Source organism: Schistocerca cancellata, chromosome 9 (genome assembly GCF_023864275.1).
Source record: "Schistocerca cancellata isolate TAMUIC-IGC-003103 chromosome 9, iqSchCanc2.1, whole genome shotgun sequence".
Classification (NCBI taxonomy): Eukaryota; Metazoa; Arthropoda; class Insecta; order Orthoptera; family Acrididae; genus Schistocerca; species Schistocerca cancellata.
Genome location: NC_064634.1, coordinates 251,050,541 through 251,076,600, shown reverse-complemented (window position 1 = coordinate 251,076,600; position 26,060 = coordinate 251,050,541). Strand labels below are relative to the sequence as shown.

The window sequence follows — 26,060 nt, the reverse complement described above, 5'->3', positions numbered from 1 at the left end:
TGGAAGCATGTGCAACAGAAGTAGAATTTCACAAAAAATCCTTCATAATATTAAGTGCATGTCGAGCACCTGCAGGTAACTTTAATCTATTCGTAAACCACTTTGAAGCTGTACTGGCCCATTTAACAACCAAAAGCAAAGAAATATTGGTTGCTGGTGATTTCAATGTAGATTTCCTTAAAGACTCTCTCAATAAGAACTTATTTGAGTTAGTAATACTATCATTCAACTTAATTACCACTGTAAAGTTCCCCACTAGGGTAGCCAATTGGTCACAAACAGCCATTGATAATATCTTTATAGAAAAGTCCAATGAACAAAATTATATTACAAAACCAATAGTCAATGGCCTCTCAGATCATGACATGCAGTTCCTTCTGTTAAATGTTAACACTGAACAGGATATAAAATCTGTTAAATCTGAGCTCAAGAGCGTAATCAATAAGCCAAAAATTGATTATTTTAGGACACTCCTCAGAGACATTCACTAGACTGATGTTTACAGTGCTCATGGCATGAATGACAAATATAACACTTTTGCTAATAAAATGCTTACCTTATTCAAACACTGTTTTCCCCAAAAACTTACCAAGGTTAGAGCAAAGTCTACAAAGAAGCCATGGATTACTCAAGGAATAGGGGTATCTTGTAAAAGAAAAAGAAAACTGTGTATGTTAATCTGAAACAGTTCCAATGTTGATGCTATAGCACATTAAAAGAAATACTAGAAAATATTAAAGACTGTAATACGGACATCAAAGCAAATATATTACAAGGAAATGATAGTCATATCAGATAACAAAATAAAGACAATACGGGATATAGTGAAGGAGGTGACCGGTGGAACCAGACGTGAAGAGGGCCAAATAGCATTAAGAGTAAATGATACATTGGTGACAGATGTGTATAGTGTTGCAGAACTTTTTAACAAACATTTTATAACTGTTGCTGAAAAGAAGGGGGTTGTCAGGTTTGGTAGATGCTGCTATGGAATACCTCAGACCAGACATTTCAAGTAACTTCCATAATATGAATTTGACCCTCACTACCCCAGCAGAAATAATGTCCATCATAAAATCTTTAAAATCAAAAACATCTAGTGGGTATGATGAAATATCAACAAAGTTAATTAAAGAATGTGATTCTGAGCTAAGTAACATATTAAGCTATCAGTGTAACCAGTCATTTATCAGTGGAATATTTCCTGCATTGTTAAAATATGCAGAAGTAAAGCCACTGTTTAAGAAGGGAAATAAAGAAATAGCATCAAATTTCCGTCCAATTTCACTGTCGCCAGCATTCTCAAAAATTTTAGAAAAAGTAATGTACAATCGGCTTTACAACCATCTTATCTCAAATAACATACTGTCAAAGTCACATTTCGGATTTCTAAAGGGTTCTGATATTGAGAAGGCTATCTATACTTACAGTGAAAATGTGCTTAATTCATTAGATAAAAAACTGCAGGCAACTGGTATATTTTGTGACCTGTCAAAAGCATTTGACTGTGTAAATCACAATATCCTTTTAAGTAAATTAGAATATTATAGTGTAACAGGAAATGCTGCAAAATGCTTCAAATTTTATATCTCTGGCAGGAAACAAAGGGTGTTATTAGTAGAGAGACATGAGTCAAGCTATCAGGCATCATCCAACTGGGAACTAATTACATGTGGGGTCCCACAAGGTTCTATTTTAAGTCCCTTACTTTTTCTTGTGTATATCAATGACCGTTCATCGGTAACATTAACAGATGCCAAGTTCGCTTTGTTTGCCGATGATACAAACATTGCAATAAATAGCAAATCAAGTGTAGTCTTAGAAAGATCAGCTAATAAAATATTTGCGGACATTAATCACTGGTTTCTAGCTAATTCCTTGTCACTAAACTTTGAAAAAACACACTACATGCAGTTCAGAACTTGTAAGGGGTGTTCTGCGAGTATATGCCTAAAATATGATGACAAGCAGATAGAAGAAGTGGACAGTGCTAAATTCTTGGGATTACAGCTTGATAATAAATTCAACTGGGAAAAGCACACCACAGAACTGCTGGAGCATCTTAACAAATCTCTATTTGCAATGCGAATTGTGTCCAGACATAGGGGATATAAAAATGAAAAAGCTGGCATACTACTATGCTTACTTTCATTCCATAATGTAATATGGGATTATTTTTTGGGATAATTCATCAAGCCAAGCTAAAGTTTTCTGGGCACAAAAATGTGCAGTAAGAGTTATATGTGGTGTGAACTCGAGAACATCCTGCAGATGCCTGTTTAGGGAACTAGGGATACTAACTACTGCTTCCTAATATATTTATTCTTTAATGAAATTTGTCATTAAAAATATATCACTTTTTTGAGCCAACAGCTCAACTCATGGAATCAATACTAGAAATAAGAATAATCTTCACAAGGATTTAAAGTCACTTGTGTGTATGTGTGTAAGTACAATCTAACTTCTGCACCATTTCAGTGCAGTAATGTGTTCATTGTAAATAAATATTATAGTAGTTGTATTACATGTTTATTACCTTATAAATAAATTAAAAAAACTTTTTTTAATTTAAATTCAGTGCATTAGTAGTTGTAAAATGATTCTTTCATATAGCGTTCATTAAAAAAATGATGATCATTCCACTTGGCACCTGTGGAATGGTACATTAGGACTGAATTTGATCTTTAAATGATAAGGTAGAAAATCGAAGTTAGATATAAAGAGTGAACTCACTAGTTCTTTGAATACTCACATTAATCAACTATTTATTGAATTTAACCAGAAACAGTATGAGCAACTTCAGGATTTAACAAACAAATTATAATTTGACATTGAAGATAAATGTAACAATGTAGAAATGGAACATGTCGAAAAATTAGGATCATTTCAAAGCATATGCAATGTTACTTTCGATGTTGTAAATCAGAGGTTGCACACCCTGAAGGATAGTATTGAGAAACAAGATAAGCTAATTCCTTTTGTCCAATCACAAATTGCAGGTGTCAACACTCGAGGTGATACCATGGAAAGGGATTTTAAAGAGAAACTAGCGACATCAGATACCTTAAATATAAGCAATCTGAAGGAACAAGAAGAAGAGTTAATAGACAGAAAAGTGGCCGAGAGAGTAACTCCTAACAACGTTTCTTCAGATTTAGCTCTGGAACTTATTGATATGAAGAAATGCATAGATAGTTTATGGAAATAATTCAAATTTATCCAGTATAAGGTAGACAAAAAAGTGACTTCTTCTAACATGGTGTTAACCAGTGAGGCAATAACTGACCTACAATGGGGAGCAAATTCTGGACTATCCAGGCTGTTTCCAAAATTTAAGCCAGACAGGAAGTACACCCAGCTCATTTTCTGAAATGATTTAACCAAGCCATGCCGAAAAACTGAGAAGACTCAAAAAAAGATTGAATTCGTGTTAGGGTACCTTTTAGGAGAGGCTTCAGAATGGGGCACTGTGAACATTGAGAATTTTCCATCTTGGGCCAATTTCCAGAAAAAGTTTAAGGAGAAGTATTGGTCAGCAAGTGCCCAAGAAAAATTATTATCTGATTTATGGGACTCAAACTATTATAACGGTGTGTGGGGAACAATGAGAAGGTGTTTTCACTGGCGTTTGATATGGCCAAAGTACTTAGATCAACCCATGAAGGAAGAAGGGTTGGTTAGGATCTTAATAAGGTGATTACCTATCTACACTAGGAAAGATATAGTATGTAGTGGATGGAAGACCATAGAAGAATTTTTGTCCTTTGTAGATGCACTTGATGCCCTAAACAAAGACAGGAATGAGAATGTACATCAAAGTGAAAGTCAGAATTTCCAAAGAAATAACAATAGTAGTAACAGTAATTATAAGAGACATGAAGCTAATCTAGCTAGAGTATACCAGTGTAGTCGGAATAGTGGTAGTGAAAGTTGTCAAATAAACATCCACCTTCAAATATAGGGCCAGTAATGTCGCAGGAATTTGTACCTTGTAGCAATGGAGTACAAAATGGAAATGTAATATCCCGATTTGGTAACCAGCTGGTAATTATAAACAATGAGGAAAACGTTATGCGATCTGGATTCAGAGCCAGGGCCCAAGTCATAGATATACATTAGGAGGTCTAGTTTATAATAAATATGTTAGCTTTACGTATAACATACTGACCAAAGACTGGTTGTTGGTAGAATAACCTAGCTTAACTACTGTTAATCCACTACCAATTACAATTGGAAGGGTAAAAGATTTTTAGGTTAACATATTTATTGATTCTGTTAGTGAAGTGTCATTTATTTCTAATGATTTTTTTAATACATTACGAACTAAACATAACTTACCACTATTACCTGTAACAGGAGTGTACATAGTAGGTATTACTGGGACCAAAAGTGAAGTTGTGAAACATGACGTCCTGGTGAACTGCATCACTAGGAATATCCTATTTCGTTAGACACTTTTAGTAGTGGAAAATATCAAGAGGGATGTGTTGTTTGGCATAGAGTGCCTATCAAAATTTAACGTAATATTAAATTTTTAGGAAAATTTGCTTTATTTTAGTAATGGTGACAATAAATATTGTGTAAAGTTTGTGACTGACAGCTATAGTAGTAAAGAAATAACTGAGAAGCAGCGTTCACAATGAACAGTGACATTGAAATTGTTGCCAGAGATTGAAAACTTAAGTCAGGCATCACACCGAGCTGACACAAAATAAAGTAATATTAACCAACAACCAAAAATTGGATTTAGCCAAAATTCCATTTGAATATGAAATGATATTTTCTGACAGTCCAGGTAGTATTAGTGACTAGTTATGTAAATTTAAGATCAAAGATAACACACTATTTTTCTGTAAACCTTATCTGATACCGGTGAGCTTGAAAGAAGCAGTTAAAGAAGAAATACATAAGATGATTGACAGCAAAATAATAGAACGTAGTACAAGTGTTATGAATAACCCTTTAGTAATGGTAAAAAAGGCTACAAGGGGTGTGCAGTTAGTGCTAGACGCATGCACTTTAAATAAACACATAGAGAAAGAACGAGACAGTCCAAATTTGAAAAAGCACAGTATTTTAGCATGGTGGACCTGTCTGCTGGGTATTAGCAAATTCAGTTACACTCTGATTCAAAGAAGTATACAGCATTTCTATTTGATGGGAAATCATACCATTTTAATGTGTCACTGTTTGGACTAAATATCTCGGTGTCCGTTTTTATACGCGCGCTGGACGAGGTGTCAGGAAGGTAATTGTTAAGGGATTTGATAATATATGTGGATGATATCCTTATTATATCCACTACTTGGGAAGAACATTGTATAACCGTAAGGAAAACCCTGAGGTGGTTTAAAGAAAAAGGAGTTACAGTAAAACTATCCCAGTCGCACTTTGCGAGGCAAGAGCTTAAGTTTTTAGGGCATATCGTCGGACTGCAGGGAATTAGACCAGTTCCAGAACATATGAAGGCTATTAAGGAATGTCCAACTCCTAGAAACATAACAAAATTGAAGGAATTTATTGGAATGGCTGGGTATTATAGACGATATATATGAAGTCAAGAACTGAACGACCCAAGACTTTTGTGTTTATTACAGAAGGGAATACCATGGATTTGGGATCAAGAGGCCAATGATGCATTTGAAAATGTGGAAAAAGCATTAATAGAATCACCTATATTACTCCATCTGGTTATGGGTGTTCCATTTAAGATTGCAACAGACGCGTCCGACTTTTTCAAGGACAGTGGGGTCTGGAAAGCACCAGTCACAGATCTATAGCTTTTGCTAGCCGAAGTATCAACAAACATGAGTTAAACTACACAGCAACAGTAAAAGAACTATTGGCTGTAGTATGGAGTATACAAAAATTCCAACACTAACCTGAAATGTGCAGAAAGACGTGGCGTAATTTTGTGATTAATTTTATGACAATAGAATATCCGCACAACAGGGCACAAGAAATGGCTCAAAGTATAACTGACAATATCCATCATGATTCCTACTTTAATAGAATGTGTAATAGAAAATCTTTACCTCCTAATCAAGCAGAGAAATGGAAAATTATAGGGCAAAATCTGTTTCAGAGAGACAGTATAACATCTCAATGGTGGCGTTTATGCATCCTGAAGTTAATGGATGACAAAATTGTGTGGTATGTCCATACAGGGCATGGACACTTCAGAATAAAAAAAGTGTATAATCCACATGAACAAGTCCTATTATTTTAAAAAGTTTGGACAAAAGGTAGTATCTTTAATTAGATCTTGTGAAACCTGTCAGAAAGTAAAAGAGAGTGACACTCATGTTAGTTACAAAATGTATCCAATCATCCGTAAGGCATTACAAGATCTTACAGCAGCGGACTTCTTTGGACCAATTCCAAAAGGAAAGGGAGGAGTGGCATACATTTTTGTTCTCATAGAGTGTTGGTCTAAGTATGTTAAGTTGTATCCTATTAAGAAAGCAAATACACCAACACTGATACACTGTCTGCTACAATAGTTTATCTAGGTGGGCAAACCAAAATGATTCCTCTACGATAATGGACCACAGTCTGTTAGTAAGGACTTTGAAGAATTCTTAGCATGGGAAGATATTCGTCAGGTATTAATCTCCAACTATAATCTGTCTTTTAACCTGTGTGAAAGGGTTATGAAAAAAATTTGGAAATTATGTCATACATACTGCCATGAAAGACATACGTCATGGGCAATGAAAGTTAAAAACTTTGAGCTTATTTTAAATGAATTACACATTAATCAACTGGATTAATTCCTTTGGAAGTAATAGGTAAACCTTTGTGGGAGAACCCCTTATTAAATATTTTACTTGGCTGGAACAACCTACTAATGATTACCAACTTAATCAACAACAGTTTCTAAGAACTTAGTTGAAAGAGCACAACAACAAGTGAGTAAATATAATGAGAAGGCTGTTGAACCTAAATATAATGTTAATGACCTAGTCTTAGTAAAACAGCATCTCCAGAGCCCTGCTCTGAAGAAAGAAACACATAAATTTTTTCAAAGGTATGAGGGAGAGTGCAAACAGTGGTACATCCCAATGCCTTAGTTTTAGTGGACCCTCTAACAGGATCGGAAAAAGGAAAATACAGTGTAAAAGACATAAAGTTGTATATCTCCCAGGGACGTTAATGTTCTGTGTTAGCGGGCAGAGTGACGACTGCTGGCTCCCGAGTTGTTTTTGGTGTTCCTTCTGAGGTTAGTTTTCCTGCACCAAATTACCTTCAATTCTTCAACTATCCTGTAATCTATTCTTGAATTCTTAAACTATCCTATAATTTTGGTATATAGGAAACCGGATGTGACTACAAGATTAGGATCAATTTAAGAGAATCACAGATGAACAGTGACCTCTAGACATGAAATGAAACAAATAAAATATTTGAGTGAAAAGTATATCATCATGATACTATTCAAACAAAGTAATATCTAGACTTCAGAAACTGAACAGAGTACTTTATGTGTATATGAAATATAGTGTAAAGTGAATGACTAAACAACTATATCATCGTAGTGTATAATTTTCTATTTCTATAGAATATCTTAAACCTTTTGTGAGATGTAATGTAAAGGGGAAGGTTTGTGTCACTTTTGGAAGGGGTGGGTAGTGTAAGTACAAGCATGACTAACAGTAATTACACACCCCACCTTTCAGACAACCCTCGCTGACAAGTGTAACTGATTCGTCACCATTTGCCGTTCAATAGATGTTGCTAAGATTTTTCTTCGGGGGCTTCGAAGGTGAATGTGAGAATGTCCATTCTGTAGGAGATGTTTAACATCATACTTCCTCTGGCTCCTCACTCAATCACTGGCAATGTAGGGATCCAGGGGAAGGGGGCTGGGAAGGATTTCCTGTCATTGGGGCTATCTCGTTTCACTTCTTCGATCTTAACAAATGTCTCTACTTTTTCCTTTTTTACTTCTCTGTTGAGTACCTATTCATCTTTCCCTCTTTCCATATGCATATCCTTCTATTGCTGAAGTCCTTCTCAATTTTCGTGGTTCAATATAACCTTCAACTTATTTCACATAAGTTGGCCGAAGAATCAGAATACACAAACACACATCTACGTACACACAAAGATATACTTAAACACAAACAGAAGAATTACAAATTAGAAACCAGAAGTAATGCCAGAACTGCCAAGGGAGGTAGGGGAATAAAGAAATATGTACATCTGAGTCGATGCACATATTACATTGTTGATACGTGACGGTTCTGTATCTTCCCCCCCCCCCCCCCCCCCCCCCCCCCCTCTCAAATATATATTTACATGTGCCATGCTAGTCCTTTGAGAAAAGGCATAGTATCTGCTGGGAGTTAGTAAATACAGGTGGACATAGCATCTACTATGTTTAGGCATTACATCTGTTTATATGGCAGAAGTGAGGAGTGAAAGAGGGTATTAGATTAAGTACTAAAAAGTGGAACAGAAATATAGAGTAGATTTGTAATTTTACCAGAGAATATTTAAGAATAGTATACATAAAGATGTATGCTAGGGCAAATGAACCAGGAGGCCTACTCAAGAAGGATACAGAGGCCGCACCTGACATTTATTGGATGAGGGAAAGGGCAGATAGGAAGACCTATGAAAGACTGACCTATGCTGCGCGGACAGGGGCACCAAGAAGGGGACTGGCCTTGTACTATAGGAGGATAGGAATGAGAATGGGGCATACCTGCCAAAACAGAAAGAGAAAGGTTACTCCTAGGACCAACCCACGTAAGATATATGCACTGTTCCTAAAGGGAAAAAGGACACTATTCTGACAGAAGTCACAAGTTTAAAGGGATGAGTGTGGTAAGTTTGAGTTCTATGCATAAATAGCCTCATTAAGTTTCAGGTTTACAAATGTCCAAGAAGGCAACACTTTTATTCTACCCAGAGTTCCTCCAGTTTACAATAAGTAATGATTCAGTAAATACTTAACAAGGAGTAGCACGGGAAGTAAGAACAAAGCAGCAGAATATTAATGAGTTATGTACACCTGTAATTTACAATTGGAAGAGTAATAGGAAACAGAGTTAACTCCAACATGGATTGAAAGGGTCGTGTATTATAATTGTGGTAAAATATGCACAGCTATCAGTAGAAAGAGAGACATTGTTAAAAGATAAAGAATTATCTTGTGTAATTGTACATAAATATGTATAAAATATTGCGTGTTTGTGCCAAGGGGAGGGATATGTAGTGCTTTGAGAATTTCGGTGTAAATTCTAGAAACACTCGGCTTTCCACCGTCTCCAACACCGAATATTGTAAGTAAGAGGGTGAGAGAGTGGAGATGTGTCTACCTCGCCGCTGGTTTCTGTGTCTGCAGGATGGACGTGTATCGGGAGAATACAGCAATAGTGATGGTTGATGAGTGCGGACAAGTGTTTGCAGCACGCACCTGAGAAGCTGTATGTCCAGTACAAGGAGCAAGCACGCTCTATTCCTTAATGGTGTAATGACTGTATTGTTGTGAACAAATGAATTACGTATTGAACTAAAGACTTTAACGTTTGACTTTCGGATGTTGGACTTGTGAGAAGCGAGAACTGGTGTTATATTGGTTATTAAACCAAACATATTATAATTGTATTTGTTAGTTTCTAGTGGTCCAAGATGGGGCTGACTAGCGAGAGTTGAATGTTTGTGTGAAACTTGTGAAGTTGTTTTATTGTGGAGATGAAAATACAACAGAGTTGAACAAAAGTATCCTGAGAGTACAGAATCATTTCAAGAGTAGAAAAGAAGTCTATTTTGAAATTCCTTTAACCAGCTATAGTCTTTGGAGAAGAAGAGTTTGTGAAGATCGATGCAGCCGTCTGACCCAAGAAGAAGACCAGCTGCACACAATACGTGAGTCAACTGTGAAAGACGTGTGAGTCTTGCACCCCAGTACCATACTGCCTCATGTCATCCAAAGACCGTTAGAGCATGACTCACACATATATGCAGACCTTAAAGAGCTGAAAAAAGGTACAAACTATTGATTGTAGAGTTTTGTCTGAGGAAATAATTTGGACAGATTTCTTTACCTACCCACACTGCAACAAGGATCACCAAAAAAAACTTCCAGAATTCTGTGTGCTTTATTTTTCCTAATGAAAAGCATGTTCTTATATTTCTGGCTTATTTGATTGTGTAACTCATTAGTTCAAGCATATGCTTTTTTTGGTGACTAGCAAGTCAGGTCTTACTGATAAGTATGAGTAGAGTATAATATTAAGTTCGTGTTATCGTAAGTAGTCTAATGGAAATGTTTCATGAAATTAATGAATTCAACTGTATTTTTAAAGAGAATACCAAAGTCAGTGTTGATTGGACTGGGTTTTACTATTCTGTTACTGTATGTAAAGTGTCTACTTAAATTGGAAAGAACAGTACCTTGCTTCTTGTGAAAACAGATGTATTAAATGTGCAACTTTATTTTTATGGGTAATGTTAATTTTTCTTTCTCAGTCAAAAATCCGTGAACTGGAAAAGAAAACGGAGCTTCAGAATGTCCGCCATGAAGAGCTTCTCCTTGAAATGGCAAGCATCAAACGATCAGCACAAAGTGCTAACACAGCACTGGCAGCAGCTGCTGCTGCTGCCGCTGTCAACCACAACTCTCCTGAGTCAGGGCATTCAACACCAGGTACAATTTAAAACATAATAATAATATTAATAATAATAATAGAGTGCAATTCAATGATGGCCCCTGGATGTCCCACTCTGCACAATTTACAAGTAAAATTATAAAATGAAAAGTTCACATAGTGGATATGTGGAATGGTCAAAAGAAAAGAGTCCCCATGTCTTATAAACAACATGCAGACAGTTCACTTGTTTATTGTAAGTAGCAACTTATTATTATGAAAAACAAACTACTGAACATTCAGTAGATCTGTAATTCAAAGGAGGTGTGGAAAATGTTCACAATAAACTTCGATACCGAACTCAGCATGTCTCAACATTTTTTTGGAAACTTTTGCGAATTCATTTGGTAGGATTTCCACAGTTGCATTGTGAATGCTTGTTTTCAACTCTTCAATTGTATGTGAGTTGTGACTGTAGACTTAATCCTTTAAATTACCTTACAACTAACTACAACCCATGTTAACAGTGAAGTGCAATACTAAACGCTATATGCTCATAAATTCATAAATTGCCATGCATCTGTGAATGGAGATAACAAGAAATTTGCAGGTTGTAAATCAATTTTGGAATCTTTTAATAACTGAAATTTTCAACACACACACTAAAGGCAAGTTAAGATATTTCTTAGAGATGTCAAGGGGAAAATTGGAAAGGAAAAGAAATTTAAGAATATTGTAGGAGAACAAACAGAAATGGTGGAATACTTATTGATCATAATGTGGAACATGTTCCAGTTAAAACTGATACCCATACATTTTTGCAAATTACCAAGAAAAGCCAAAACTTTAATATCACCAAATCCAAATCTAGGAGAATTTCAGCTTTATCACATAACCATATATAAAAGAAATATGAGGAAAATTATGAATGCTAAAGAGATCATAAATGGAGAGTGTGATTCAGGCCATTATATCTCTAAGATTAAAATCCAATTTCTTCCATACAAAACATAAAATAACAGCCAGAAAATAAGCAGATACAACTCCAGCAGATACAATATTACAATAGAAAATATAGAAAAATTTAGAGAAGGCATCAATGTGACTGAAAATGGCAGATGTCATAAGCTCCAGGCACAAATTACTAAAGAACAGGGAAAATGTAGATGTAGAAAACATGAGTTGACCAAGGATAAAGAAAAGACATGATGGATGGAGGAGTGTGAAAAAACACTAGAACAAATAGCTTATGAGTTACTTGGCATCAAGAAATAATTTCAATATACATTGTGGACATAATGTTTGTTTGGAACTTAATTGCACACCAAATTATAACCAGTGCAAATACAAAGACTAATAAACAAACCTTTATATTGATAGTAAATACTCCCTGCCAAAGCAGCAATTCACCTTTTGTCTGTTATGCTGCCTGCTTGCACAGTAACTTTTGTCACCCCACCAGACCCCACCCTACCACCTCCCCCTCTACCCTTTCTAAAGCTGGAAGCTGGGTGCTCCAGGAATATTGAGGTACTGTGCTTAACATTTCAACCAGCCCTTGTGGCGATTGGCTGGGGGAGGGGAGGAGGAGGTCGGAGGGGGTCGTGGCAACAGCTGGCAGAATAGTGTGGACCTTTTGAGTCTCCAAGGAGGCTACAGTGTTGCTTGATGTTGTAGGCTCAGTGCAGGCTGGCTGGAAACAGACAGAACAGAATATGGCTGGTGTAACAGTGGGTGCACAGTATCGTCTCTGAGTCAGACGTGTATTGCTGTAAGCAGATCTCTTATGGATAAAAACGTTTCTCTCTCTGTGTCTATCAGGTTGGCCTGCATGCAAACCTCACCCTGCCTGGCATGCAAGTGTCTTATCTGGGTTGTGAACTGTTGAGTGAACTCTGTCACTGAATCTGGAGCAGTCTGCCAAAGTGATACTGGTACAATGAGTTCACCTGGCATACATAACTTGTCACTGTAGACCAATTGGGCTGGAGAACATTGCAGATCCTCCTTTTCTGGTGTGCACAGGCCTTACAATATCAGCAGCAAGGCATCTTTCCATGTTGATGAGTAACACATCACCACTGCTTTTAGCTTGTGGTGCAGCCTCTCCACTACTCCAATGTTGACGGGATGGTAGATAGTGATGCGTAGATGGTTTTAGCTGTGTAGGTAAAGAAGCTTGTTAAATGGCTACACCTCAAACTGACATCCACAGTCAGTTGTGTTTCAATATATATGGCTGCCATTCAGCACAAGGTCCTTCGCGGCCAGTATTTCTGTTTCACATATCTCAGTTTGGCAGACAATTCATGGACAGTTGAACTGGTTTTCCATTTTCTCTCTGAAAGTGGTTTTCGTTTTCAGATATAAGGTTTTTAGCTGCCTCTGGAGCAGGAATTCAGTGGTTGAGGTTGGGGTTGGGGAATGGGGCATAGGACATCTTCCGCTGCCTGCTAGGTCTGGGGGACCTCCCACGCCACCTTCTTGACCATCTCACTCTTTCATCCCTGTCTTACACTGTTTTACTTGATTTTAGATGCAGCTTGCCTCCTTTTCTGCCACATACTATTTTAAATTTTAGAGATTTCATTCTAGTGAATAGTGGATGCTCTTCAATGCCTTTACAACACTGGAGCAGGGATGGAATAGCTGTGGGCGGACAATTCCCATCACATGCAGAGCTCTGGAGACATCCACTTGCTGCCTACTTATTTCTGTCCCCTGGTTTTCAGTATTGACAGTCCAACTAGCATCCATTACATTTTTAGTCTTTTCACTTTTACTGTTCTACATCTCCAAAATAGAAGACATTCAGCTCTGTAACTGTCTTCACCCTTCATCTGGCTAATGGGAATCAGATGCAGTGTAGAACTTTCCTCATCATCTGCTCTGACCTACAAACCGGTTTGATCCCTACACTTCTCCATAAAATTTTCTCAGCTCTTGCATCAGCACTGCCTTTCTTACCTTGATCTTACCACTGCTATATACTTTCTTTATCATAACACATACTTCATGGATGTCACTAATTCTGGATGTACTACCCCTGGATTGAGGGACTAATGACCTACTATTAGTTCCCTTAACCCCCAATCAAACAACCAGCCTTCTGACTTCTGAAATTTTCCCGGCGTATTTCTTCTTCTAATAAATTCCGGGTATGCAGCTGGATCCAGTCGACATTCTGTCACTATATTTCGGCCCAGAGACGTCCGGCCATCATCAGGTGAGTACACAACTACTGAAGAGCCCAGGTGCAGTCATGGTATTTATGCCGAATCTTGTGCATGCAAAATGTACTGGTATCCTACAACGCATGTCAGGTGTTGACATGCGTGACATAGCTGAGTTGTACGTGCTGCCCTCAGTGGTGAAAGTAAAAGATCATCTAGTTATTGAGTATCGAATGATGCTGTTGATTATGCTGTGATTGTATAATTTTAATAACAGGATTCCAATTTTTATCCAGCTGAAATCCATTGTCACAATTTATAAGATTATCGGCAAGACGTATTTCCACTGATTGTTTGATTATGGAATCCCAAAATCCGGAAACCAGAGCTAAAATTTTTGTTCCTTTGTATTCCATTGAATGTCCCAAAGATATACAGTGCTCTGCTACTGCCGATTTTGACAGTTGCCGCAGACGGATGTATCTTTCATGTTCTGTACATCATTCTTGGACAGTTCTTGTCGTCTGCCCAATATATGCAGAGCCACATTCACAGGGAATTTTGTAGATGCCTGCTTCCTTCAGTTATAAATCGTCTTTAATGGATCCAACCGGGGCCCAGTTCTTTGCTGGTGGATGGAAGATAACCTTGATTTTATTTTTCTTCAATAATCAGCCTATTTTCGACGACATTCCCGGCGTATGGAAGGAACGCAGTTGATTGAAAGTTGTCATCAGCATCCTCAGTGCGTTGCTTCTTGTTATGACAGTTGCGCATGGCCTTCCTTGTTTGGTGTGAAGTGTAGCCATTCTCTTTAAAAACCTTCTCCAAGTGTTCTAATTCTGCATGGAGGTTTTCATCATCTGATATTACGTGCGCTCGATGTATTAAGGCACTGAAAACACAGGCTGTTTGTGCTGGGTGATGGCAGCTTGACTCCTGGAGATACAGATCTGTGTGAGTCAGTTTCCTGTACACAGAATGTCCTAATGACCTATCATTTTTACGGCATACTAGCACGTCTAGAAATGGTAAAGTGCCAGCTTTTTCAATCTCCATCGTGAATTTGATGTTCTCATGTAATGAGTTTAAGTGATGAAAGAATTTCTCCAGTTCCTGTCTGCCATAAGGTCATACAACAAAAGTATCATCTACGTACCGCCAGAAGACCGTAGGCTTTAAAACAGCAGACTCAAGTGCTTTCTCCTCAAAGTCCCCCATAAAAAGATTAGCTACCACAGGGGACAAAGGGCTCCCCATGGCGACGCCATCTGCTTGTTCAAAGAATTAGTCATTGAATAAAAAGTACATTGAGGAGAGTATATGTTCAAACAAGACTGTCATTCCTGCACTGAATAAGTTACCAATAAGATGTAACGATTCCATTAAACGCACTTTGGTAAAAAGTGAGACAACATCGATGCTGACTAATAAATCCAAGCTGCTAAGCTTAACTTCCTTCAAGCGACTGACAAAATCCTCAGAATTACGTATATGGTAGCAACACTTACCCACATATGGCTTTAGTATGGAGGCCAGATATTTTGCTTCAGTGTGGTCTCACTTTTTACCGAAGTGCCTCTAATGGAATCGTTACATCTTATTGGTAACTTATTCAGTGCAGAAATGACAGCGTTGTTTGAACATATACTCTCCTCGACGTACTTTTTATTCAGTGACGAATTCTTTGAACAAACAGACGATTTACAATTGAAGAAAGCAGGCATCTACAAAATTCCCTGTGAATGTGGCTCTGCATATATTGGGCAGACGACAAGAACTGTCCAAGAACGATGTACAGAACATGAAAGATACATCCGTCTGCGGCAGCTGTCAAAATCGGCAGTAGCAGAGCACTGTATTTCTTTGGGACATTCAATGGAATACAAAGGAACAAAAATTTTAGCTCTGGTTTCCGGATTTTGGGATTCCGTAATCAAACAATCAGTGGAAATACGTCTTGCCGATAATTTTATGAATCGTGACAATGGATTTCAGCTGGATAAAAATTTGAATCCTGTTATTAAAATAATACTATCACAGTGGAATCAACAGTATCATTTGATACTCAATGACTAGATGATCTTTTACTTTCACCACTGAGGGCAGCATGTACAACTCAGCTATGCCGCGTATGTCAACACCTGATGCATGCGCTGTAGGATGCCAGTACATTTCGCATGTGCGAGATTCGGCATAAATACCGTGACTGCACCTGCGCTCTTCAGTAGTTGTGTACTCACCTGATGATGTCCGTATCTCTGTTGGCCAAAATATCGTGGCAGAATGTCGACGGGATCCGGCTGCATACCCGGAAATTATTAGGAAAACAACCTTCTGTTTTCCTCTGTCCAGATGATCTTGATCCTTATACTCTGGTTTTCCTGGAATATCTTGAATGTATCAGGCTTCTTTTAAAATACTTCTATATCCCAGATAACATCAAGGAAGAGGAACCTCATGAGACCGTATTACAACAGAGGCATTAAGAAAAATTTTACTATTTATCAACCAATTCTGTTTCTAAAATCTTTCTATAAATTCTTAAAGAAGAATGGTAAGAATCTGTGCCAAATGAAGAATTTTGGGCAGTCACAATTTTGATTCTATAAGAATTTTCCATTGAAAATCCCATATAGCAATTCATTACAAAGGACAGGGATGACAAAATATCACTTCAATTTCCTGTGAGCTGTGTTAGATAGTCGAATGTTATATGAGTGACAACTATCTTACAGAAGCTGAAGTATAATGGCATTGAAGGTAGACTTAGTGACAGATGTGTCTCACATTCAAATAATAGGAAGTAAAGGTTAGTGTTTGGCAGATTCATATCACAGTCAACTTGATGTTGATTTATGCTAGTGTCTTCACATTCAGCATCTCCATTACTTGCACAGACTTTCTCCTAATAATGTACTGTTCACATTACTAGTTTTGCACTGTATTTATCAGCATGCATTGTTTTCTTCTTTGATGACTTGCCAAGAAATAAAAACCAGAATGCCAATGGACAAATAAGTCTTAACAGGAAGAAAAATCTGATATATGGTACAAGGAGTTACTACTAGTCAGCGGTCATCAGTTCAACTGGTATAAATTTGTAAAGCTGTTAAGGATAACATATGCATAGTTACTTTTAGATTTTTCAGTTTCCTGCAGTAACATAAAATCTCATCTTCCTTATGCCAAAATATAAGAAACCTGGTAAATAGGTCATAGTAGTTTCTTATATTACTACAGCAAATGTATTGTACCTAGGAGAATATCATCTGGAAGTCACACAAATTGAACATTAATCTATATAGAAACAAGTTAATATCAAATAAAACTAAATCAGGCCATAGACCAAGAAGTTTGCTGTGTTGAACAGCTCTTTGAGTGTTGGAGTTCAGTAATGCTGTGGTTCAGCAATTGACTTAGACACAAACAAGTAGTTATTATGGCAGTGAGGAAATGTTTTGGATTTCAATAGACAGACTTAAGAAGAATGCCTTGGAGGTCATTGTATGAGGTGATTCCAATACTGATTTTATCTTGTATGGTACTGCTTGAGGCATTTAAAGGTCTTCTGGTCCAGCTTTGATTTTTTCTCGAGGATAACACACTCAATAAGGACATAGTGCCTCAGGGATTATAGTTCATTCCTAAATCCAAATGCCTTCCATGAAATTGAGTGAGGCTCAGAATAAATTGTCTGTCTGATTATGATATGATCAAATGGCAACACTGAAGAATCCCCATCAATCACATTTAGCTAAGAAGGAAAAATTAGAATTTAGCTGATATATATTAATGATGTTACATTACTCACAGAGAATTTACTGGACAAACACTGGGATGATGTTTGCTGAGAGCAAATAGCAAATCAGGAATTGAATTTATTCTTAAAAATATTCATACAGCAGTATGAAATCGATTTTGCACTTTCCATAGTACTGGGACAAGAACTCTCCTATGAGTAAACACATGGCAAGCATGAGGCCTCCAAGCCATTGCAGTGCTTCTTCCTTTCCCATGCTGCAACATTACTCTGAGGATATCATTTCTCAGACTTCCTCTAGGACAGATTCTCTGCTTACAATCTAGCTCACACATATGACGTCAGTTACGGCTATTCCCACTTTGTTCCCTTTATTTTATACCAAGTATTTCAGATAACTTAGTCCTCACATCTGACCTCTACCTATTCAAAACAGAATGTGCAGGTAAGGTCCCCCAATACCCAGCATGATATACATTCCATGTGGAGGGTCGTCAGGTACCTCTACGGTGGTTGCCCGCGACGATGCAAGGATTTCACTGTTGATGCCCGACTTCCACGTAGTTCAGGCATATGTCTCCCTGGTGCATACATGACTCATTTTGTGGAGACTGTGTCTGGCTCCTTCAAGAAAATTCACCATGTGTGCTACCACCTGTCAGAGTCAGTTGCGTGAACGACCATTCTCTGCAATCCATAAATAGTGCTGCCCTATAGCAAAATCCAGTAAATGAAGGTCACAGATCATTCTTCATATTTTGGAGCTCATTAAAAATAGTTTGTAACTGGTGTCCAAGGTATCAACTTTTGCCACTACTTTGACTAACTTGTCAGCAATGCCCGTCATATTTATTCCCTCAGTGCCGACCTCTGGTAGCTGTACAAATAAACTTGGCCATGGGGGCTACAGACCCTCCCCTTTCTTGGTTCCTGCTGTACAATCTTCACAAACCACTCCTCGCACCGAGCTGAAGAGGCAGCTCCCTCCTCTATTGTCTATTGGTGACAGAGCTGCCTTACAGGAATCATCTCTCAAGAAATCCACAGATCAGCATCCCGACACCAATCAGTGGCTGAAGAAGCCACAGACAGTGGATCCCAGGGCTTCCCTGTCTCTTCTTCCATCCCTACACCCACAAGATAGAAGCCTTCACTAGATTCTTGATAGCAAATGTTGTGAAAGAAAAAAGGAGAAATCTCAGGAGATGGCTACTCCGATGATCACAGAGGTGCCAGATCATCCATGCCATCAGACTCTTATTCAGTGTTTGTTGATCTTGTTTCATTAGTGACACACATTGATCCTAGACAGTGACTTATCCTCCCTATCCTTTCATACCTAACCAGCACACCCTCAATGTGACGACCCAACAGAACTTCAAAATTCTTGAACATGTTGTAAATTGGAATACAATTAATTTTCGTGAGACGTAAAAGCTTCTGTCCACAGAGCAGCATGGATTTAGAAAGCACTGCTCATGCAAAACTCAGCTATCCATGTACTCACATGGTATCCTGTGAACAATTGGTGAAGGGCAACATGCAGGTTCCATATTCCTAGATTTCCAGAAAGCATTTGACATGGTGTCTCATTGGAGGCTGCTAATTTGAGGTATAAGTATAAGGAATAGTTTTCCTGATGCGTGTATGGATGGAACACTTATTAAGCAGTAGAGCCCAGTACATTGTCCTTGATGATGAATATTTATTAGAGCCAAACATAGTGTGAGAGGACCATTCTTGTTCTGTATGTACATAAATGATTTGACAGACAGTGTGAGCAAGAATTTGCGGTTGTTTGCTGATGATGCTGTCATGTATGGGAAGGTGTCATTGTTGAGTGACTGTAGGAGAATACAAGACGACTTAGGTAGAATTTCTAGTTGGTATGATGAATGGCAGCTTGTTGTAAATGTAGAAAATGCAATTTAATGGTGATGAGTAGGAAAAACAATTCCTTAATGTTCAAATAAAGCCTTAGTAGTGTGCTGCTTGTCACAGTCACATTAATTAAATATCTAGGCAAAATGTTACAAAATGATTTGAAACACAATGAGTATGTAAGGCTGGTGGTATGGTAGCCGAATGGCTGACTTCAGTTTATTGAGAGAATCTTAGCAAAGTGTAGCTCATCTGTAAAGGAAACAGTTCATAGAACACTAGTGCGACCCATTCTTGAGTACTACTCAAGTGTTTGGTATTCCCACAAGTACAAGTTAAAGAAAGATATTGAAGCAATTCAGAAGTGTGCTGCTGGATTTGTTACTGGAAGATTTGATCAGTAGGCAAGTATTATGGAGATCATTCATGAACTTGAATGGGATACCCTAAAGGGAAATTAATACTCATACAGAAGCATATAAATAGTTATTTTTTCCTTGCAATAATTGCGAGTGGAGCAGGAAAAGAAATGACTAGTAGTCATACAAGGTACTCTCCACCATGCACTGTATAGCCACTTGTGGAGTACATATGTGGATGCAGATATAGGTATATGCTGCTACCATCAGTTTTGCCTCCTCTCTGCCAGTCTGCACTGAAAGATTCTAGGAGACTTCTCTGACACGATCACCTGTGCCTCTGGAACTGCTATCCCCTTTTCTGCAGGCTCACTACACCACTGGCCAATGCTATCTTGGGCAAAGACATTGCAACAGCTATTTGGGATTGTCGAGGGATCCTGCAACTTCTCAAGTGACATCATTCACAGACCTCCTTCATCACTTTTAAGTGGCTCTATGCTAAGGCTCACTATCTACAAGAGTTGACTGAAAAGTAATGCCTTCACCCTCGTAACTCTTCAACAGTGGGCTGCATTGGTATGCGGCAAGTACTGGCTTGTTCTATAGCCTATTCTCTACAGCTCCAGTTGCCAGGAAGCCTTAGCATTGAACGGTTGTGTTGTTACAGTGTAAAGTATGGAACCCTGCACAGACAGTCAGTCAATGCAATTTAAGCAATGGGCAGTCATTCAATTCTTGACAACAGAAGGTGTCACCCCAAAGGAGATTCATCAGAGAATGAAAGCAGTTTATGGTGATTGTGTTGATGTGAGTACTGTGCATCATTGGGTGAGTATTTTTAAAGATGTTGAGGCAGGAACATCTGACCTGCTTGACAGACAAAGAGTTGGATGCCCTTTGATAGCAACCACCAAGTTTCACAATCAAAATGTTGACAGATTGAGTCAGGAGGATCGTCGTATTACTCAGAGAGAAATTGCAAGCACAATCAGCATTTCACAAGAACGTGTGGGTCACATTATTACTTTGCTTGGCTATAGGAAGATCTGTGCCCCTGGACGTTGACACCTGAAATGAAAGTGCACAGACTTGAAATTTTCCAGGAACTCCTTTCGCACTATGAGAATGAAGGTGATGCCTTTCTCTATTCAATTGTGACAGGACACGCGACATGGGTACACCATTATGACCCAGAGACGAAACATCAGTCTATGGAATATCAACACAAACTCTCCCCTCAGAAAAAGAAATTTAAGATGCTGCCCTCAGTTGGAAAAATCAAGGCCACAGTGTTCTGGCATGCATATGATGTTATCCATGTTGATTTCCTTGATCATGGAACAACAATAAATTCAGAGCATTACATCACAATGCTGCAAACTCTGAAACGGTGGCTAACAAGGGTCTGAAAGGAATGGGGAAATGTTTTCCTACAAAATGACAATGCCAAACCACACACTTCATGTGCCACCACAGCAGAACTTCAGAGACTGAATTTCACCACCATAAGGCATCCTCCATCCACTCCAGATATTGTGCCATCTGACTTCCATCTGTTCCCAATAATGAAAGACAATCTGTGGGGACATCATTATGCTTCTGATGAAGATGTTAAGAGAACTGTGAGACTGTCTGTGGAAACAGAGTGTTGACTTCTTCTGTGATGGCTTCAGAAAACTTGTTCACCGTTGGCAAAAATGTATCCACTTAGCTGGTGATTATGTGGAAAAGTGAATATTGGTAATTAAAGATCACATTCTAAGTATTATTTCTGCATTTGATTTATTAAAATATTCCCATCCAAACAGAATTAATGAAGGTGGAGGCATTACTTTTCATTCAACCCTTGTAATTAAACACAGTGAGGGAGAATCCTGGGATCACTACATCTCCTCCTTGGTAACATATGCCTTCTCATCACAGCTGTGGGCCTAGCTCTGTATTCTGCTGGGCCACAAAGCTAAACAACTGCCCCAGGTTTCCTTCTTCATGGTGGTGATCTACTTTGTGACTACACTGGCATCCGTTTCTTACCCAGCTACTTTTCGAACACATTCAACACAAGTTGAAAAAAATTTTATTTGCAACAGTTAGCTGCACCTTACAGTTACTTCTCTACATAGTCGACACTCCAACTGAGACATTTGTTGTAGCATTGTACCACCTTTCCAATACTCTTGTCACAGAAGACACCTGCCTGTGCTTTCTGCCAATTCTCTATGCTGATCTGCAGCTTGTGTGTGCTGAAAAGTTGTCCTCAAAGCCTGTGGTTCATGTAAGCAGAGATGAAAATCAGAGTGAGTCAAGTCTGGCTTGCACAATGGGTGATCAAAAACTTCCCACCAGAAATGCTACAGGAACGTTCTCATTGCACCAGCAATGTGTGTTTGACATTTGTCAAGAAGAAGGAAGTGCATGAAATTTACATTGTATGGGCTGCATGAAATCAGGCTAAATCTGTCATCGGCACACATACTTGGTATCTTTACGTGCTCACTGTTCACTCAGAACTGAAAAGAGTGACATGACACAATCAACAGGCAACTAGAGACACTGTCAGACATGTTTATGCAAAGATTCATCAGATTTTCATTGTGGTTTCCATTTTGCGATCAATCAGACCTCAGTTTCTGAATAGCTCTTGTATAATGAGCCTTTCACTGACTGGGAACTGCTTCAGGCTCTTGACTTGGCTACAGGCTCTTATATAATGTACAATTCATAATCAGATGATACAACATCTGAATGTTCCACAGAGGCTCCATCTACTCAGGGCCTTCAACCACATTTGAGTCGAAAGTCTTTTCCCTTCTCAATGGAAAGGTAGTAGCATTGTCCCTGTCTTTAAACCAGGCCAACAGCCACTGTCCATCAACAACTACTTCCTGATTACCATCACCAACATGGTCTCCAAACAGCTTGAAAAGATGGTAGTGTGACGACTATGCTGGATCGTCGAATCACGGGACATTTTGTTCTCCTATTAGTGTGGTTTCTTGGATCCACTCTCGACCATGCGGTTAGATTGGTATTAGCAATCTGACAGGCTTTTTTTAAATGGCAACAGCTCATTGCAGTGTTTTTTGACCTTTGTAAGGCATAGGGCACCTCTTGGAGCCATCAAGAGTGGGCCTTCCACGGCTCCGTGATGATTTTTATTTGTCAGTATTTAAACCACCAGTTGTTTTGGGTTAGGGTTGGTACATCACTCAGGTCCCCAGGATCCAAAAGAACTTTGTCCTGCATGACTCCGTGCTCAACGTTCCACTCTTCCTCATCCTCATCAATGATGTAGTCATCTCTGTCTTACCACTGGTCACCTCCACACTGTATATTGATGGCTTTTGCCATTGTATATCTCCTAGTGCATTCTTGGCTGAATGCCAGTTCCCAGGTGCTGTTTAAAGGGTCAATGCTTGAACAATTTCCCAAGGCTTCCAGTTCTCTCCTGCAAAAATATGAATCATGCATTTCAGTCACCATACCACAATCCTTCCTGACTCAGAACTCAAGTTTCTGACCTGAGTTGTACTACTTGCTGAGCTGTCTTTCTCTGGGTCCAGAGCCATGTAAGCCACTTGGAAATAAATTGGACAATTGTTTGCCTAGAGAAGTAGTTGCTCACCCCATACTCACTTTGATGGTTCCAGGAGCAGATTTGCAGTTGCAAATAAGACCTCTCATCACTTGGAGTTCGAACAATGTCTAGTGGGGCTACTGCTTCCTATAATAAACTGTGCACTATCAAGGAGACTACTGCTGTGTGGCACTCCTCCTTCCATTCCTCACAGAAGGAATCCACCATGCTGCATTGGCTCCACACTGGTCATACCAGATTACCAAACATCCTTGTGGACCATCTGTTCCTTCTGGCTTTCTATTACTAAGCAAGAGCTTCTGGGTTCTTTGCCTATAATATTGTCATGACAAAATCACAGTCAACTACAAAGCCAAAGGCAGGGTCATCAGTGAAGTACAACACTTGAAACTGAAAGCATGGTTATTACTTATGCTAGTAGAAATCCTTGGGTAACAGAAGAAATATTGAATTTAAGTGATGAAAGGAGAAAATATAAAAATGCAGTCAATGAAGCAGGTAAACAGGAATACAAACGTCTCAAAAATGAGATTGACAGGAAGTGCAAAATGGCTAAGCAGGGATGGCTAGAGGACAAATGTAAGGATGTAGAGGCTTATCTCACTAGGGATAAGATAGATACTTCCTACAGGAAAATTAAAGAGATCTTTGGAGAAAGGAGAACCACTTGTATGAGCATCAAGAGCTCAGATGGAAACCCAGTTCTAAGCAAAGAAGGGAAAGCAGAAAGGTGGAAGGAGTATATAGAGGGTCTATACAAGGGTGATGTACTTGAGGACAATATTATGGAAATGGAAGAGGATGTAATGAAGATGAAATGGGAGATACGATACTGCGTGAAGAGTTTGGCAGAGCACTGAAAGACCTGAGTCGAAACAAGGCCCCCAGAGTAGACAACATTCCATTGGAACTACTGACGGCCTTGGGAGAGCCGGTCCTGACAAAACTCTACCATCTGGTGAGCAAGATGTATGAAACAGGCGAAATACCCTCAGACTTCAAGAAGAATATAATAATTCCAATCCCAAAGAAAGCAGGTGTTGACAGATGTGAAAATTATCGAACAATCAGTTTAATAAGCCACAGCTGCAAAATACTAACACGAATTCTTTACAGACGAATGGAAAAACTAGTAGAAGCCGACCTCGGGAAAGATCAGTTTGGATTCCGTAGAAATACTGGAACACGTGAGGCAATACTGACCTTACGACTTATCTTAGAAGAAAGATTAAGGAAAGGCAAACCTACGTTTCTAGCATTTGTAGATTTAGAGAAAGCTTTTGACAATGTTGACTGGAATACTCTCTTTCAAATTCTAAAGGTGGCAGGGGTAAAATACAGGGAGCGAAAGGCTATTTACAATTTGTACAGAAACCAGGAGGCAGTTATAAGAGTCGAGGGACATGAAAGGGAAGCAGTGGTTGGGAAGGGAGTAAGACAGGATTGTAGCCTCTCCCCGATGTTATTCAATCTGTATATTGAGCAAGCAGTGAAGGAAACAAAAGAAACATACGGAGTAGGTATTAAAATCCATGGAGAAGAAATAAAAACTTTGAGGTTCGCCGATGACATTGTAATTCTGTCAGAGACAACAAAGGACTTGGAAGAGCAGTTGAACGGAATGGATGGTGTCTTGAAGGGAGGGTATAAGATGAACATCAACAAAAGCAAAACGAGGATAATAGAATGTAGTCGAATTAAGTCGGGTGATGTTGAGGGTAATAGATTAGGAAATGAGACACTTAAAGTAGTAAAGGAGTTTTGCTATTTGGGGAGCAAAATAACTGATGATGGTCGAAGTAGAGAGGATATAAAATGTAGACTGGCAATGGCAAGGAAAGCGTTTCTGAAGAAGAGAAATTTGTTAACATCAAGTATAGATTTAAGTGTCAGGAAGTCATTTCTGAAAGTATTTGTATGGAGTGTAGCCATGTATGGAAGTGAAACATGGACGGTAAATAGTTTGGACAAGAAGAGAATAGAAGCTTTCGAAATGTGGTGCTACAGAAGAATGCTGAAGATTAGATGGGTAGATCACATAACTAATGAGGAAGTATTGAATAGGATTGGGGAGAAGAGAAGTTTGTGGCACAACTTGACCAGAAGAAGGGATCGGTTGGTAGGACATGTTCTGAGGCATCAAGGGATCACCAATTTAGTATTGGAGGGCAGTGTGGAGGGTAAAAATCGTAGAGGGAGACCAAGAGATGAATACACTAAGCAGATTCAGAAGGATGTAGGTTGCAGTAGGTACTGGAAGATGAAGAAGCTTGCACAGGATAGAGTAGCATGGAGAGCTGCATCAAACCAGTCTCAGGACTGAAGACCACAACAACAACAACTTTCATCTAGAAGAGAACTATTGCAAAAAAAAAGTGCAGATATTTATACAAACAAGGAATATTGCAGAATAAAATAAAAAAAGACATCAAATAGACCAGGATATTGAAAAATTACAAATATAACATACTTCAAGAATCTTCCCAGAATGGTAAGTACGAAGTAATAGATAATTGCTTGGAGTTGGGTTTGAACTGACAACCCACAATACACCACCCAGCAAATCTAGCCACTGTACCATACTGCATGTACCAGTATTGGGTGAAGGCTTGCAAATATTTGAACCAGTTCTCTGTGAAATTGGTTTTTATTCTCAGACGTAAAACTTTAAACTGCTTTTGGGGT

At 38.6% G+C, this 26,060-nt stretch overlaps 1 protein-coding gene across 1 annotated transcript in view; it reads left to right on the top strand.

The window, feature by feature from the left end:
- Positions 1-10,270: 10,270 nt before the first annotated feature.
- Positions 10,271-26,060, top strand: part of LOC126101320 (uncharacterized) — a 366,030-nt gene continuing 350,240 nt past the window's right edge. The window contains exons 1-2 of the mRNA XM_049911994.1: positions 10,271-10,366; positions 10,480-10,657. Coding sequence (XP_049767951.1) covers positions 10,271-10,366; positions 10,480-10,657 — 274 coding nt within the window. The remainder of the gene's footprint in view (positions 10,367-10,479; positions 10,658-26,060) is intronic.